Here is a 13,836-nt window from a genome sequence, read left to right as displayed (position 1 = left end):
GATTTCATTCATAATGAAGAAGATAATGTTAAAAAAAATAGTGTCAGATATGTACAGATCGTGTAAGAGAAGCCATTCTGATAATCAGAGTCATTGGATCAAAGTCTCAAGTATCCAGAGGATTCCTGAGGTCATTATGCTGTCATTAAATATTAACCACTTTTTGAATTTGGACATCTGCCCTTATAGAAAACTTTATTTTTAATAGACCGTCTGTAGGTCCCAAGAGTACAAAGACCCAAGGCTACGCATCTCACGGTGAGATGAGGGAAAAGATAGGTCCAGATGAAGTGCCTACAGCCAAAGGCCAAGAGCCCTACACAACCAGAGGCAGTGGGCAGACTTCTCTGCTATTAGCTACAAAGATCCACTCGTAAATTATTCTTTTTTTTTCTTTGGTATATAAAATAAAACACTGACACTAGAGTGTGTGTGTGTGTGGCCCCTCGTCATACCATACAAGGCATAACTTCTTATCAACCTCTCCAGTCACCCCATACAGGATGCGACCTTTCAACGAACTAAGGTGTGTAAAAAGCAGAAGTGAGCAGTCCTGCACCTCAGATGAACAGAACCTTGTGGTTTCTAAATGTGTAAGGAAAAATTACAGCAACAAAGCTGCTTCTTCCATCATAGAAGGAGAAACATTTTATCAGCACACACACACAAGCAGTGGTTATATATATCTTAGCACAAATGACAATCTCAAAAGCATCAACTCTAACAGATACAACAGTCAGGAGCTCAACAAACAAGTCCAAGCATGTCTTTTATTTTTACTTTTTTATATTGAAAGACTTTTGTGATGTCTTGTTCTGTATAAAGTTTTACTTGATGGTAGTCAGAGACAATATTACCATTTATTTAATTTTAACATTAAACTTTCAGGATTTTCTGTCTCTGTTCGCATTCACCTGAAACTTCCTCTGGACACACCCTGAAGTCTTTGGTTAACTTTCCTAAGACAACACAAGTTTATTCACACGGTCACAGCATATGTGTTACACACATTCTGTATGAAGTACTTTATTTCATGTTTAAGTTTACATAGGAATACCTAAACCTTGAAAATAACTTTGGCACAGGTGGTCATATGAAGGATGAATTATTGCCCTGAAGATAATCAGCTGTCCCATCACAGATAGACTGGGCTTCTTTAAAAAAAAAAAAAGGCTAAAAAAAACCCATAATAATATATGATTAAAAAAGCATTTCCACCTTAGACTTTATTTGAAACATCCTTGAAGTCAACATAAAGTCACCCACTGGGATGTAGACTTCTGTCCAAAACCTGGAATCGGCCTTTTTAGCTTGTTTTGGAGCCACAGGTGGACTGCTATCTTATCAGGTAATACCACTAGGAGTACATACAAAGTAACTTAAGATCACAGTCAACATCTCACACTGGGTCAAAGGCCAGGGAATAAAAGTGTGTTTTTAAACCAGATTGCAAACCAACAAGTGAACCCACAATTTTTGAGCCACAACTTCAAAGCTCTGTCCCTTCTGAGTTTGAGTTGCGTCTTTGAAACAAGCAAAAGCATCTGTTCTGCTGACCTGAGACAATGAGGTGGGATATATGGGTGCAGCAGCTCACACAGACAAAATGGGGCACAACCATTAAAAGACTTCAAGACAAATAAAAGGATTTTAATAATTACTGATAATGGATTTCTCATATGGGGCCAGAGAGCAAAAGTCCATACAGGGAGTGTCTAAAGTTTAGACCCAGTAGTACCTGCAACTTCTCTAGACTCTAAAGGACACAACCATCTCCTGATGTTGATAAGGCAGAGAGTGGACAGAGTATGCACCAGTGTGTGTAAGTGGAAAATAAACTTGACAGTTGTCTGCATAACAATGTAAGGAAATATTGTGTTTCCAGAAAATAGTGCAAAGTGATAGCAGGTGCAAAGAGAAAAGGAGCAGTCCAAGAATGCAGCCTTGTGGTACCCCCCCAGGGGAGGACAGCAGAGGTAGAGGTAAAACCATCAATGCTGACACAAACTTCTGTCATAGAGTTAGTCCCTAAACAATTACAGAGCTGAGCCAGTAATGCCCACCCACTGCTCCAGCCTGGAGATGAGGATTTCACAGTACATTGTGTCAAAGGCAGCTGTTAAGTCCAAAAGCACAACTTGCACACATTCACCAGAATCAGTTGCTAAAAGAATATTATTAAAAAGCTTTACAAGAGTGGCTTTGGTGCTGCGGTGAGTTTTAAACTCAGACTGGAACACTTCCAGAATTGCTTTGTTCATACAGGAAGGACTTTAATGGGGTGTAGATATTTTTTTCCAGGAGGAGACAAAAAAAAGAGAGACTTGAAAGGTGGCTTGAAGTTTGATAAAAACAGGAGGGTCAAAGCCAGATATTTTCAGCAAGGGCAAATAATATACAAGTTATACTGAAAGTTATAAACAAGCATACTAGCTATAGACCCAAACCACTTTTTGTATTTGTCCATAAACATGAACAGCTGACATGAATGGCACTGACCATTGACTTGCATTTGGAGCCATTGAGTGGCCATTATACCAACTGCAGTTTTTGGCTCCATTTGATATTTTCTGCTTGTTTTCACAAGGAAACTATCAGGACAGCCAAGGATTATGTAAATACTCTTACAGTATCTAATAAAAACAGCACATAACACTGACAGTGATAAAATCTTATAAACACTGAACATTAAACACTCCACCTCCGCTGACTATTTGAGTAAAAAGCAGCATAGACATTAATTCATCATTTAAATATGGTGTAAAAGTTACAAGGGGAAGTTCTGCTTAAATTAAAAGACATTTAAGATACTTCTTGTTCCTTTATATTACAGATTTTTTTTTCTCCATTTTAAGGTATCATCCATCACTTATTAACCTAGACTAAATTTGTCAGTGAGTAAATATGGCTATTCTGAGTAAGGTTGTCTATGAATAACGTTATTTCCAGTAAAAACTAGTTTCCAAAAAGCACATGTCAGCTATTTGAGAGATTGTGGGTTCTTTAATCTTTACAACTGGACAGACTTCAAAAGCGACAATATTGTAATGCTCCTTTCATTTTTGCATGTTCTTCTGATCTTCTTCTCGTGGTTGCATTTATTAATAATTCTCCACCCTTTCTTTCACTTACAGAGCTGTTGATGCTTTCCTGGACTACATTCAGTGTATGCTGGATAAGCAGCTCCTCCTATAGTTATATTTGATCTAAATCTTGAGTATATTTACCAGTCTGTGCCAGGTGAATTTGTTATGTTTCGCTCAAATTCACCTGGCGTCAAATATTTATTCAAAACTGCAGCAATTTCTGTTCTACACACTCTGGATTGGTGACATGTAGAGACAGCTAAGCAAACATGATTAAACAAGACAAGGACTAGGCTGTTGTGCAATGTTTGACTGTGATATGAGACAAACTGAGCAAACATCTGCATTTTTCCACATGTTTACACACTACCAGATACATCTTAGATTGAGTTAAAAATATATTTGAGTAAAAATTCATCTGTTGTGTCTAAAGAGACCCTAATAGCCTAACTTTCAACACTATATAGTGGTAATTCTTGAAATTCTCAGAATAAATTATGTTATACTGGCCCTGTGTGTGGCCCTTAAGTCCATCCACTGCATGAAACCAAAGAATGTTTGGGCTCCTCCCTCTTTAAGCCTACTTTCTTTCTATTGGCTGTTTCTTTTAAACAGAAGGTTTGGACAGCTCCTATAGCCTGACAGCCAAAAATGTGTGGATGTGATGTCCTCATTAGGGTTATCCCCCTAAGTGACATCATGCAGAACCATGATAATTAAAAATAAAATAAAATGTTGAACCGGAGTGTTTGTAGCAGTCTTTTGGCTCACAGTGGTCATCATTTTGACCATGTCTGACATTAGCATCTGCCACTGTAACAGCATATATTTGACAGAAAATAAGGACGTTGCATAACAGTTCTCCTTTAAAGTTTGACAATTAAAAACTTGCATTTTATTTGAGGGTACGATGTGCCTTCTCTTCTTAATAAGAACTGGAAGTGACCATTATTAGGCTTCCTTAACTGAATTAAAGCCCACCTCACAGCCTTCGATGCAGTTTGTGTAGATCTTTCCTTGTTAGCATTTTCCATTCAATCCATTTAAGTTCCCCTGAAATTTTCATTCCAATATTAACACTGGGCTTATATTAACTTATGAAGACTGATAAACGCTGTGAGAAATCACTCAGCTGTAACATGACTGCATACAACTGACTTGTACCAAAGAAACATGATAATTTCTGTGTTTTTATTCTCTATTTTAAACCATAATTCAGACAAAAATTAAAGTTTTAAAATATATAAAAACACATATAAAATTGGATTTTTCATCTACTTCTTTGGCATTATTTTCATTATGTATATTCAGGGACAGCTACCCCTCGCACTGACGCTCCCACCCACCCTCACACATGCACAGTACTGCACTCCCACCCCTCAACTCCTCCTCTGTATTAGTTCCCACAGTAATCTCCCAAATCACCAAATTTTGCCTCTGACACCTCAACTCCCCGCTCTCCCTGTTCGACACTCCCAGGACGTTTCTGGACTGGACCGAGGACGGCTCCCCAGCTCGTTTCAGGTAAGAACAGAAGCAAACAGCGAGGCACATCAGCAGGTTTGACACAGTAGCTGTGGATGTTTGGTTCAGCTTTGGGATTAGAAAGCTTTAAGCCTGCCATTGAAATGGGCCACGGGGTTCAGCAGAGGTCGACCTCGAGCTGGTTCAGAATCAGTTGCTACTGTTCCACTGTTACAGTTTTACTGCTTTTTAGATTGGCGTGTTTTCATGATGGGAACAGCTCTTCAGCTTCTGTTTTCTCTGTTGTTGTTTTACATGTTTGTCATCCAACAATACATAATTGACCATAAAAAAAAAAACCTTGTCCTTCAGACAATGGATTTAAGTCGGCACTTGTAATGAGGAGTTTATTACAGACAATATTTTAAATAAATTTATTTTTAAGTGAATTTTTTTGTGGAAAAAAGAGCTTGCCTTACTTTAATGAGCACATTTTTAATAAGTCAGCGTGTATATTTGGATGACTGCTCCAAACACGTCATTGTTTACATGCAAGATTTTGTAAGATTTTTCTTTAAGTTTTTGTTGCACCTCTTTTCTTTTTTTTCTTCTTTTTTTAAATGGGTCAATTCTATCATTACATTAAACTGGATCTTGTTATTTTTCATGCTCTTAAATTTTAATCTGTTTCCAGGACTGGAAAATCAGAAATGAGGAACAATATGAGACAAGATTCAGTGAAAATGCACAAGTTGTTAATCGAGCTGGTCCTGCTGGGGTGAGTAAGTCAAAGAGGAGCTACTTACCCACAACAAATATATTTCCATTTTAGGTTTTAGTCCAGTTCAGTGCAACTTTTATTTCTTATTGCACCAACAGTTCAGAACATCAAGCACACACAATAAATCAAAAGAAAAAGTAAGTAAGTTTAAGTGCTTCTCTCAGTAAAACTGGAAGAGAGTCAATATTTCAAAGGTTCTGTCATGTTTAAGCCAAAGACATCCTTGGAAAATAGAAGCAGTTAAAAGATTTATTAATACAGCAGTATATTTAAATAGTAGCAGGAATTGCACATCAAGGACAAAGAAGAGACAGCATGAACAATTGAAAATGAAGACTGACACAAGAATTGAGTTTAAAATCTAACAAGAGCATTACCACTGACAAAAATTGACCAACGTGGTAACAGTTGAGAAAGAAAGCTGTTCTAAATGCTGTGGTGAAGATTAGATGATGGGAGACAGCTGTGCCGCCCCACTGCAGCTGGGCACTCCTCTCTGAGGTCCTACAACCAACCAGTGGAACTTCATGAGAACTGGTGGTGAGAAAGACAGAGAGTTAGAGGTACAGAAAGGGAGAGCGGCCAGAAGAAGGCCACTGGCCTCCATGACCATGAAGTTTTAGAATCACATATATAAAACAAGAAAAAAAAGTAAAATTATTTGCAGGAATGAAAGAATAAAGTTTCATCTACGATTCTGTTTTCATTTGTCTCGTCTTCATCTCCTCACCCCTGAATGGCCATGGCAGATGGTTGCCCCTCCCTGAGCCTGGTTCTAATGGGAATTTCTTCCTGTCAAAAGGGAGTTTTTCCTTTCCACTGTAACCAAGTACTTTCTGATAAATGGTCATCTGATTGTTGGGGTTTTCCTCTGTATTATTGTAAGATTTTATAATCCTACAATACACAAATACTTTGGTTGCTATTGAAAATGATTTAGAACACCCTACTTTCCACTTTCACTGGTCAGTAGTTGATGATTTCATACCTTCGGATTTTAATCTTTATTCTGGAGTGGTGATGTACCACATCCTCCTGTGTAGTACTGAAAATCCAGGATTAATCCTGAAGTTACCTGGATAATTTTAAATACTGGTGTAGTGTAGGCCTAAGGACTGTCCCATGGGGCAACTGTGGCTCAGGTGGATTGATTCCTTTCTCTGGACCTGAGAGCAAAAATTTGAAAAGCCCTGTACTAGATAAGTTATTTTATCTGTCTGTGTTTTAGAGTCATTAGTTCGAGTAACGGTGCAATCCAGAGGCCTGACTATGATGACACACCCAACCCAGAGTTCCTCAACCTGGCCTGGATGGCCAGCATCCCTGATGATCGGCTGCTGTCAGAGATCACCATGCCTGGGACACACAACACCATGGCCCTATATGGTGGTGTGTATGCAGAGTGCCAGACCTGGAGCCTGGCCTCCCAGCTCCGTGCTGGTGTTCGCTTCCTAGACATCCGTGTGCGTCATGTCAACGGAAACCTCACCATTCATCACGGGGTGTCCTACCAGCGAGCGCACTTTGGCGACGTCCTGGAGGGAGTGACTGACTTCCTGCAGGAGTATCCAACTGAGACAGTGCTAATGCGTCTAAAGGAGGAGTTCAGTGAGACGGGTGACATCTATGGTGCTGTGGTAGACTACATCAATCGCTACTCTCACTGGGACCTGCTGTGGCACAGCCGACTCGTGCCAACCATGAGTGAGGCTCGAGGGAAGATCATCATCCTGCAGAACTTCAATGGGCCAGATCTGGGGATGCGTTATGATTCAATGGACATAGCTGATGACTGGAAGGTCTGCCTACATTTTTATACTCAAACTACCTGTGATGTCAGTAGTGTTTTATATTCATTACCTTGCCTATGTTCCACGTGATCCTACTTGGTTTCTGCACTATTTTAAATTACACTTGGTGTTCCCTCCAGGTGCCCACACTGGCACATGTGCAGGAGAAATGGCAGAGTGTCTACAACCACTTGGAGGCTGCACCTTCAGGAAACAAAGCCCAGATTTTTCTCACCTACAGCAGTGGAGCCGGAGTGTTCGCGCACCCCAGGGCCGTCGCACAGCTCATCAACCCACAGCTGTACGAGTACCTGAGGGCCAAGACGGACCTGAACCAGCGCTTTGGAATCATATGCATGGACTTTCCCGCTGCCCCTATTATTCAAATGATCATTGACTTCCAATTAAAAGAGGCTTTTAAGACAGAGCAGGTCTAATAACACAATTCTTAGCCACTTAACTTCCTCACTGACAAAGTAATTAATCAAACGTTTCGGTGCTAATATCTGACCGAGCTCGGCAAAAGTAATTATGATGGAAAGTTTGCCTGGGATGAAATGTCTCATCTGCAAAAGATTTGGGGAATAAAATAAATGCAACTCAAAAATAAATCAGAGGTAGCGCCAAGTGTTTGAGTTTTTGACAGTAATGAACTGCTGTGAAAACTGCTGACATGTGTTGTAATTGCTGTGGGGACACTGCAGTGAACATAAATCACCAGTTAGGTCATATGGAAATTGGAATAAAGCTTAAACAAGCCAACTGAGTAACATTAATGTCCTTGAACTCGCAGAGTTTAACATGAGTCCAACACTTGAGCTGATATTGAGGTCTTTAGAGAAGCTTGAAACAGCCTCCTCTATGACCTCTAACCAGCACCATACTACCAGGAGCTGTTTTCATCCAGTCACATGGTGGCAGCATTGCTTTGTTAGTGGTACTTCTATCTTCCTCTGGCTTACTGCTTACAGTAAGCAGTGAACAACTAGCTTAACCATTGCATCTCAGACCCACTCCAGCTGTCCAAATTTGCAGAACTTGAACCACATTTCTTAATTGAAGCTCCATTAAACAAACTCCACTGATTTTTATGCAGCAATGTTTGTTTACTACTCTTGCTTTCATGTAGAAAAGCATAGATAAAACATACTTCTGTAATAAGTGTCTGGAGATCAATGCACTACATCACTTGGGTGGAGGTAGAAACAAGGAAGCCTACGGGACTCTCATTTGCTCCATTCTCATCTCTGCAAGTAAGGAGCTTTACTGCCAACTGCACTCTCTATCACCCACAATCTCAGGCTTAACGTTTGGTGCAGGGATTGAATCATGGGTAATGTAGGCTCCTGGATTTATTTGGAATTTGATCCTTTGGTCCTACAGCCTCAAAAGGCTTTGTTTAAAAAAATTAAACAGTTTTTTTTCTAAATACTTCCCCTGTATAAAAGTGCAATAATAAATTGCTGGGCTTCACCTTTAATTCAGGGATAAGAACAAATCCCCAGTTTAGCTCCAGTGGTTTTAAAATGCTGCTTGAAACTCTAAACTGAAAACAAGTAGCCAGTGAGCCATAAAGATTAAACTCACTTTAATCAACTTTTTCTAATATTCAATATTCTGTTGAAAGCTCAGAGCAAAAAGACATAAATCAACAGATACCTTGTATTATTCAAAGACAATCTTTGTCTGGCAAATATTTTATTTTATAATATTTTGTCCTTCTATAAAATGATATACAACAAAATTTGTTGCACTTCTGCTTAAAAAATGGTTCTCCCTGTAGTTAAAAAGTAAGAGTAATAATATAAGAGATGAATAAGAAAGAAAATAAATAACAATAAAGTAAATCTCATCCAGTCTGTAATTCAAGGTGCTAACGCAGGGGTGAGCAATTCCAGGCCTCGAGGGCCGGTGTCCTGCAGCTTTTAGATCTCACCTTGGGTCAACACACCTGAATCACATGATTAGTTCGTTACCAGGCCTCTGGAGAACTTCAGGACAGGTTGAGGAGCTAATTTAGCCATTTAAATCAGCTGTGTTGGTTCAAATCAGCTGTGTTGGAGGCCTGGAGTTGCCCACCCCTGTGCTAATATATGGTTTTAAAGCAGCATCAGGGTGGTGACGCCCTCTGTGTTAAAAAAAACGATTTAAAAGTCTGTTGCTGTGTGTTTTTAGTGTCCTGTATCATTTGCTTGAAGGCAGAAGTTTGAAGAAATGGAGGTGAGGGTGAGATGAGTCCTTAATGATGTTTGTTGCTTTCTGAAGCACAGTTTTAATGTTCAGCTTCTGTACACAAACTGTTTGATAGTTGAAAGTGGCAGTCGGTATTTATTGGCACGCGAGAAAAAGCTCATAGTTATAACAGGAAAGCTGATTTTCCTGTGTGCACCACATAAGCTGTCCTGTGGCTTACAATGACCTAGCCCTTGTGCTGCTTCATGATTTAACATGTACCGATTATGTCACTTCAAAATGTAAATCATTTTGATATATAAATATATAATCTAAGAAACAGTATGGTTTACAAGATCAGTGGAAGGATTTCATGTAACTACTTTGTCTTAAGGAAATCTTAAACTGCACATAAACCGTGTCAGATAACAGAGGCTGATTTTTATCATTATTTCCTCTTAGTGAGACAGTGTTGCAACAGTCGCTGAAAGGCTCGAACGTGTATGTCTTAACATCCTGCACTTTGCTAAGAAGTAGCTAACGGCAACTCATGTGTAGTTCTCCTCTTCTGAATACTTGAAGATTAAAAAGGCTCCACTCACAACTGGACAGGTACCGTAGAGCTCTGCTTCTGCTTCCTCTTCATGTTTTGGCTGTGACAAAACTGACTGTAGATATTAACCTCTCTCCACAGATGGATCTAAGGCCTCAAACTGCCTCACAAGTCACAGGAATTGGTTAGATTAGTTTCTGCATCTCATTTTTGTCTCACTTTTTCATAATTTAACCTGTTTTACTGTTAAACCAGTCCTTTACCCTCTTTCTCTTTTTGTTTTTGCAGTGGTGGTGAACATTATATGGTGGATGGTAATGATAGCAGCCATTGGACTGGGTAGGTTTAACAGCTTTAGTTATCCAGTTGGTGAAAACGGCACCTTTAGCATTTCACCTATGATTGATGATGATCTTATATGGTTGTTCTGTTGCATCACAGGGGCCACACACCTGACAAGTTGTACCATACAGCCCCACATCCCCATTTACCTGATAGTGCTGGGGGCAAACAGCATCCTCTCACTAACTCTGACCTACACCAGCAGCGCCTTTGATGATGGAGCAATCCACGTCCTGTCCACAGCCTGTATGACAGTTCTTCACATCTTCAGTTTTGCCTGGTTCATAGCAGGTGGGAGAAAAAAAACTTTCTGAACTCTTCATTTTGCATGAAATTAGACACAAAACTCACGTGCACTTACTGGCCAGTTTATTAGATACAACTTTTTAACTGCTTGTTATCACAAATATCTAATCAGCCAATTATATGGCTGCAACTCAGTGCACACAGAAATGTAGACATGGTTAAAACATCCTGGTGAAAATCAAACTGAGCATCAGAATGAGGAAGTAAGGTGATCTTAAGTGACTTTGAATACAGCATGGTTGTTTGTGCCAGTCGTGCTGGTCTTTTGAGTATTTCTAGGGATTACAGAAAACGATTCAAAAAGGGAAAATATCAAGTGAGCAGCAGTTCTCTGAAAAAATACCTCGTGGATCCCAGAAGTAAGGGGAGAATGACCAGACTGCTTCAAACTCATAGGAAAGCAACAGTAACTCGGATAACTATTAGTTAAAACAAAGTTATGCAGAAGAGCATCTTTGAATGTCAAACCTACAACAGCAGAAAACCACACCAGATGCCACTCCTGTCAGCTAAGAACAAGAACTCAAATGGATAAATATTGCCTGGAATCACAAGCCTTGATTTCTACTAATCAAGACTTTGTAATGGTGTAGGGGACATTTACAAACTGAGGTCCTTTCCTTTTATGACCACATTGTTTGTGTCATAATGTGTCCAATGAGTGCATCTATAGTAAAATTGTTAATGTTGGAAATGGAAGTATTTAATCTTATTGGCATTGAGCAGACAAAAACAAATTTAGGAAATGCTGCATTCACAACCTGGTAGTAATGCCACACAAATACTTACACCCTTCCTTATTAGATATCAGAGACCAGCGCACACAATGTGTGGTTTTCAAGGCTCAGTGAATCTATATTTGTGGTGAAAATAAGAAACCACTCTGTCTTGCAAACACATCTATCAGTAACAGTCGCCCCCTTTTTTACATTTTGCTTCATGATGCTTAGTTAAAGGATCGTGTAAAATGTTTTTGCAACTTTTACTGAGTTGTGGATCAGTTTGGGGGAAAAAATGGTGACGTAATTGTGTGTAACGAATCAGCACATAGTATCTTCCATGGTCAAGAAACTGATGACAGTGGGTTATTTGGCTTTGCCAATCAAATCTGACCAAACCACAGCCTTTAAAAACACAGTGAAGTAGTTCAAACTGTTGCTGCTGCGACCTTTAAAGTGAATACATTGTTAAGGTTTCACTTAGAACTGAAGACCTGTGTGTTGTCTGTCTTCACCTTACAGGCAGCAGCTGGATTTATTCTGTCTATCCTCCAAACTACTTACCTGGAAAAGATCCGTACTGCCACAAGGTGACCTACCAGTTTGCGTTTGTCGTCACTACACTGGTGTGGGTCGCACTGGGTCTCATTTTCTTCTGCGGTTGTTGCTTCGGCATGCTGATCTGCTGCAGGACTATGTGTGCTAGACGTCACTTGACACCCAACCGAGGCAGTTTCTATGGTGCAATAAGTGAGTCTGCTGGTGATGTGTGATTTAAATTCCAGATTATGTCCTCAGGTATTTAAGGAAATTGTCTTTTGGCCAGTGATGCAGATTTTGATCCTCTTTCTGAGGATTGATTTTGTTTTATCACTGTGAGGGTTATTGAAGCTTTCCTCTGCAGCTGCAAACAAGAGTATTTAAAAAAGCACATTTCCAAAAGGCTACTTGATTTTTGTTTTTCTGCAGACTTCTCCCAAATGCCATAAATAAAGGTGGCTTATTGCACCATACACCAAAAAGTTTAAGGTGTTTGCTTTATGTTGCAGCACCTTGGGTTTTTTTTTTTTTTTTTAAGCCCTTGTTTTCCACACGCTGATGAAGTCAGACCTATTAACTGCTAAAACATCACATCCCTTTTACACGCCACCGCCACCACGAGTGTGAAACTTCCTGTTTGTACCAGAAAAAACTGTCAGTGACTCAGCAGTAGCATCTAACAAAATGTTGGTGGTACTGGTATTTTGTGTTTTTATTTTCAGCTCTGCCATGTTTCTGTGAGTCATTTTTAGTGCATCTCAGTATGGTGCATAAAGACTTAACCGAACAGTGTTGCTTGAAAATAAAAGCTTCTTTTTTTTTTTTTTTCTCTCCATATTGTGCAATTCAGCAGTGGTAACCTGCAACTGAATCCTCTAATGTAGCTGGATGTATCACAGAAATAGTTTTAACTAAAACCCATTTAAAAAAAAAAAAAAAAAAAAAAAAAACCTACATTGGAAAAACTTCCTCACAGGTTCAGAAGTTTTCAGAGAGTTGAGCTTAAAACTTGTGTAACTGTCGTTGCATCCAGCAAAAACACAATGTGGACCCTGTGGGGTGTTTTGTTTTTTTGCTGTTTTTTGTTTATATCTATATAAAAATGGTGGTCAATTACAGCAGCAATTCGAGCTGGTGCTCCTACATACAGTATATAGGGTGTGTATGTAGAAACCAGCGGTAGGAGCCAAATATTTCTAGGTCCAGTGTGTTTTGTTTGTGGGTGTTTGCATGTATCCAGGCATCTCTGTGAATGTAGTGGCTTTATATAGTAAATGTATTCTAAACGACTGAGAAAACAACAAACCTTGAATATTTTTTTTATTTTTATTCTTCTGCTTATGTTTTGTTAACTATCTACTGCACTGAAGTCTGTATTGCAAGAATGATATTAAATGTTGTTTACAATAAAATTGAATAGCCCTTTTGTTTGGATTTAAGAGGTTTGCCTTGATGAACACAATAAAAATGCTTTTGCAAAAACTCTTACTGCAGAGGGGGTGGACTCTTTCCTATTCTGAAGTTGGTCTTGGTGAGAGGTGGCAAGCTGCTGTGGGTATCTTAATATGAAGATTGGAGAATTTCCCAGAAGAGAAGGTTTATTGCCTGTGCCTTCGGGTACGGGAACCTGCCCTGACTGTTGTCTGCACTTTAGAGTTCAGTTCAGAGTACCCAGCCTTTTGGAGTCCCTGGGCTTGAGGGTGCTCCCCCTGTCGCCCTACTAGCAGACTTCAATGCTCATCTGGGCAACGACTGTGAGACCTGGAGCGGCATGATTGGGAGAAACGGTCTGCTTGATCTGAACCAGAGTGGTGTTCTGTTACTGGACTTCTGTGCAAAAAAAACAAATTGTCCATAATGATCAGCATGTTCAACCATAAGGGTGTCCATAAGTGCACATGGCATTAGGATACCGTACGCCACAGGTCGATCGATTTTCTAGTAGTATCACCAGATCTGCAGCAGTATGTTCTGGACGCAAGTGAAGAGAGGACCTGAGCTGTCAACTGATAGCCACCTGGTAGTGACTTGGATCAGGTGGTGATGCTGGAAAGACCTGGTGCGCCTCAGTGTTTAGTGGCGT

General features: G+C 39.7%; 2 protein-coding genes across 2 annotated transcripts; both read left to right on the top strand.

Moving 5' to 3' along the window:
* Positions 1-4,470: 4,470 nt before the first annotated feature.
* LOC113015349 (1-phosphatidylinositol phosphodiesterase) lies at positions 4,471-7,883 on the top strand. The gene is made up of 4 exons (XM_026157362.2): positions 4,471-4,610; positions 5,245-5,328; positions 6,560-7,130; positions 7,262-7,883. The coding sequence occupies exons 2-4, from the start codon at positions 5,261-5,263 to the stop codon at positions 7,556-7,558; spliced, it is 936 nt and encodes a 311-aa protein (XP_026013147.1). The 5' UTR covers positions 4,471-4,610; positions 5,245-5,260; the 3' UTR covers positions 7,559-7,883.
* Positions 7,884-9,762: 1,879 nt separating this feature from the next.
* On the top strand, positions 9,763-12,235 carry LOC145423709 (transmembrane protein 272-like). The gene is made up of 5 exons (XM_080296466.1): positions 9,763-9,905; positions 9,988-10,030; positions 10,135-10,185; positions 10,288-10,479; positions 11,736-12,235. Exons 2-5 carry the CDS (start codon positions 9,988-9,990, stop codon positions 11,984-11,986), a joined length of 537 nt encoding a protein of 178 aa, XP_080152592.1. The 5' UTR covers positions 9,763-9,905; the 3' UTR covers positions 11,987-12,235.
* The last annotated feature ends 1,601 nt before the right edge of the window (positions 12,236-13,836 follow it).

This window comes from Astatotilapia calliptera, chromosome 22 (assembly GCF_964374335.1).
Source record: "Astatotilapia calliptera chromosome 22, fAstCal68.1, whole genome shotgun sequence".
Taxonomy (NCBI): Eukaryota; Metazoa; Chordata; class Actinopteri; order Cichliformes; family Cichlidae; genus Astatotilapia; species Astatotilapia calliptera.
Note: the sequence above shows the minus strand (reverse complement) of the source record. Positions and strands in the feature narration are given on the sequence as shown.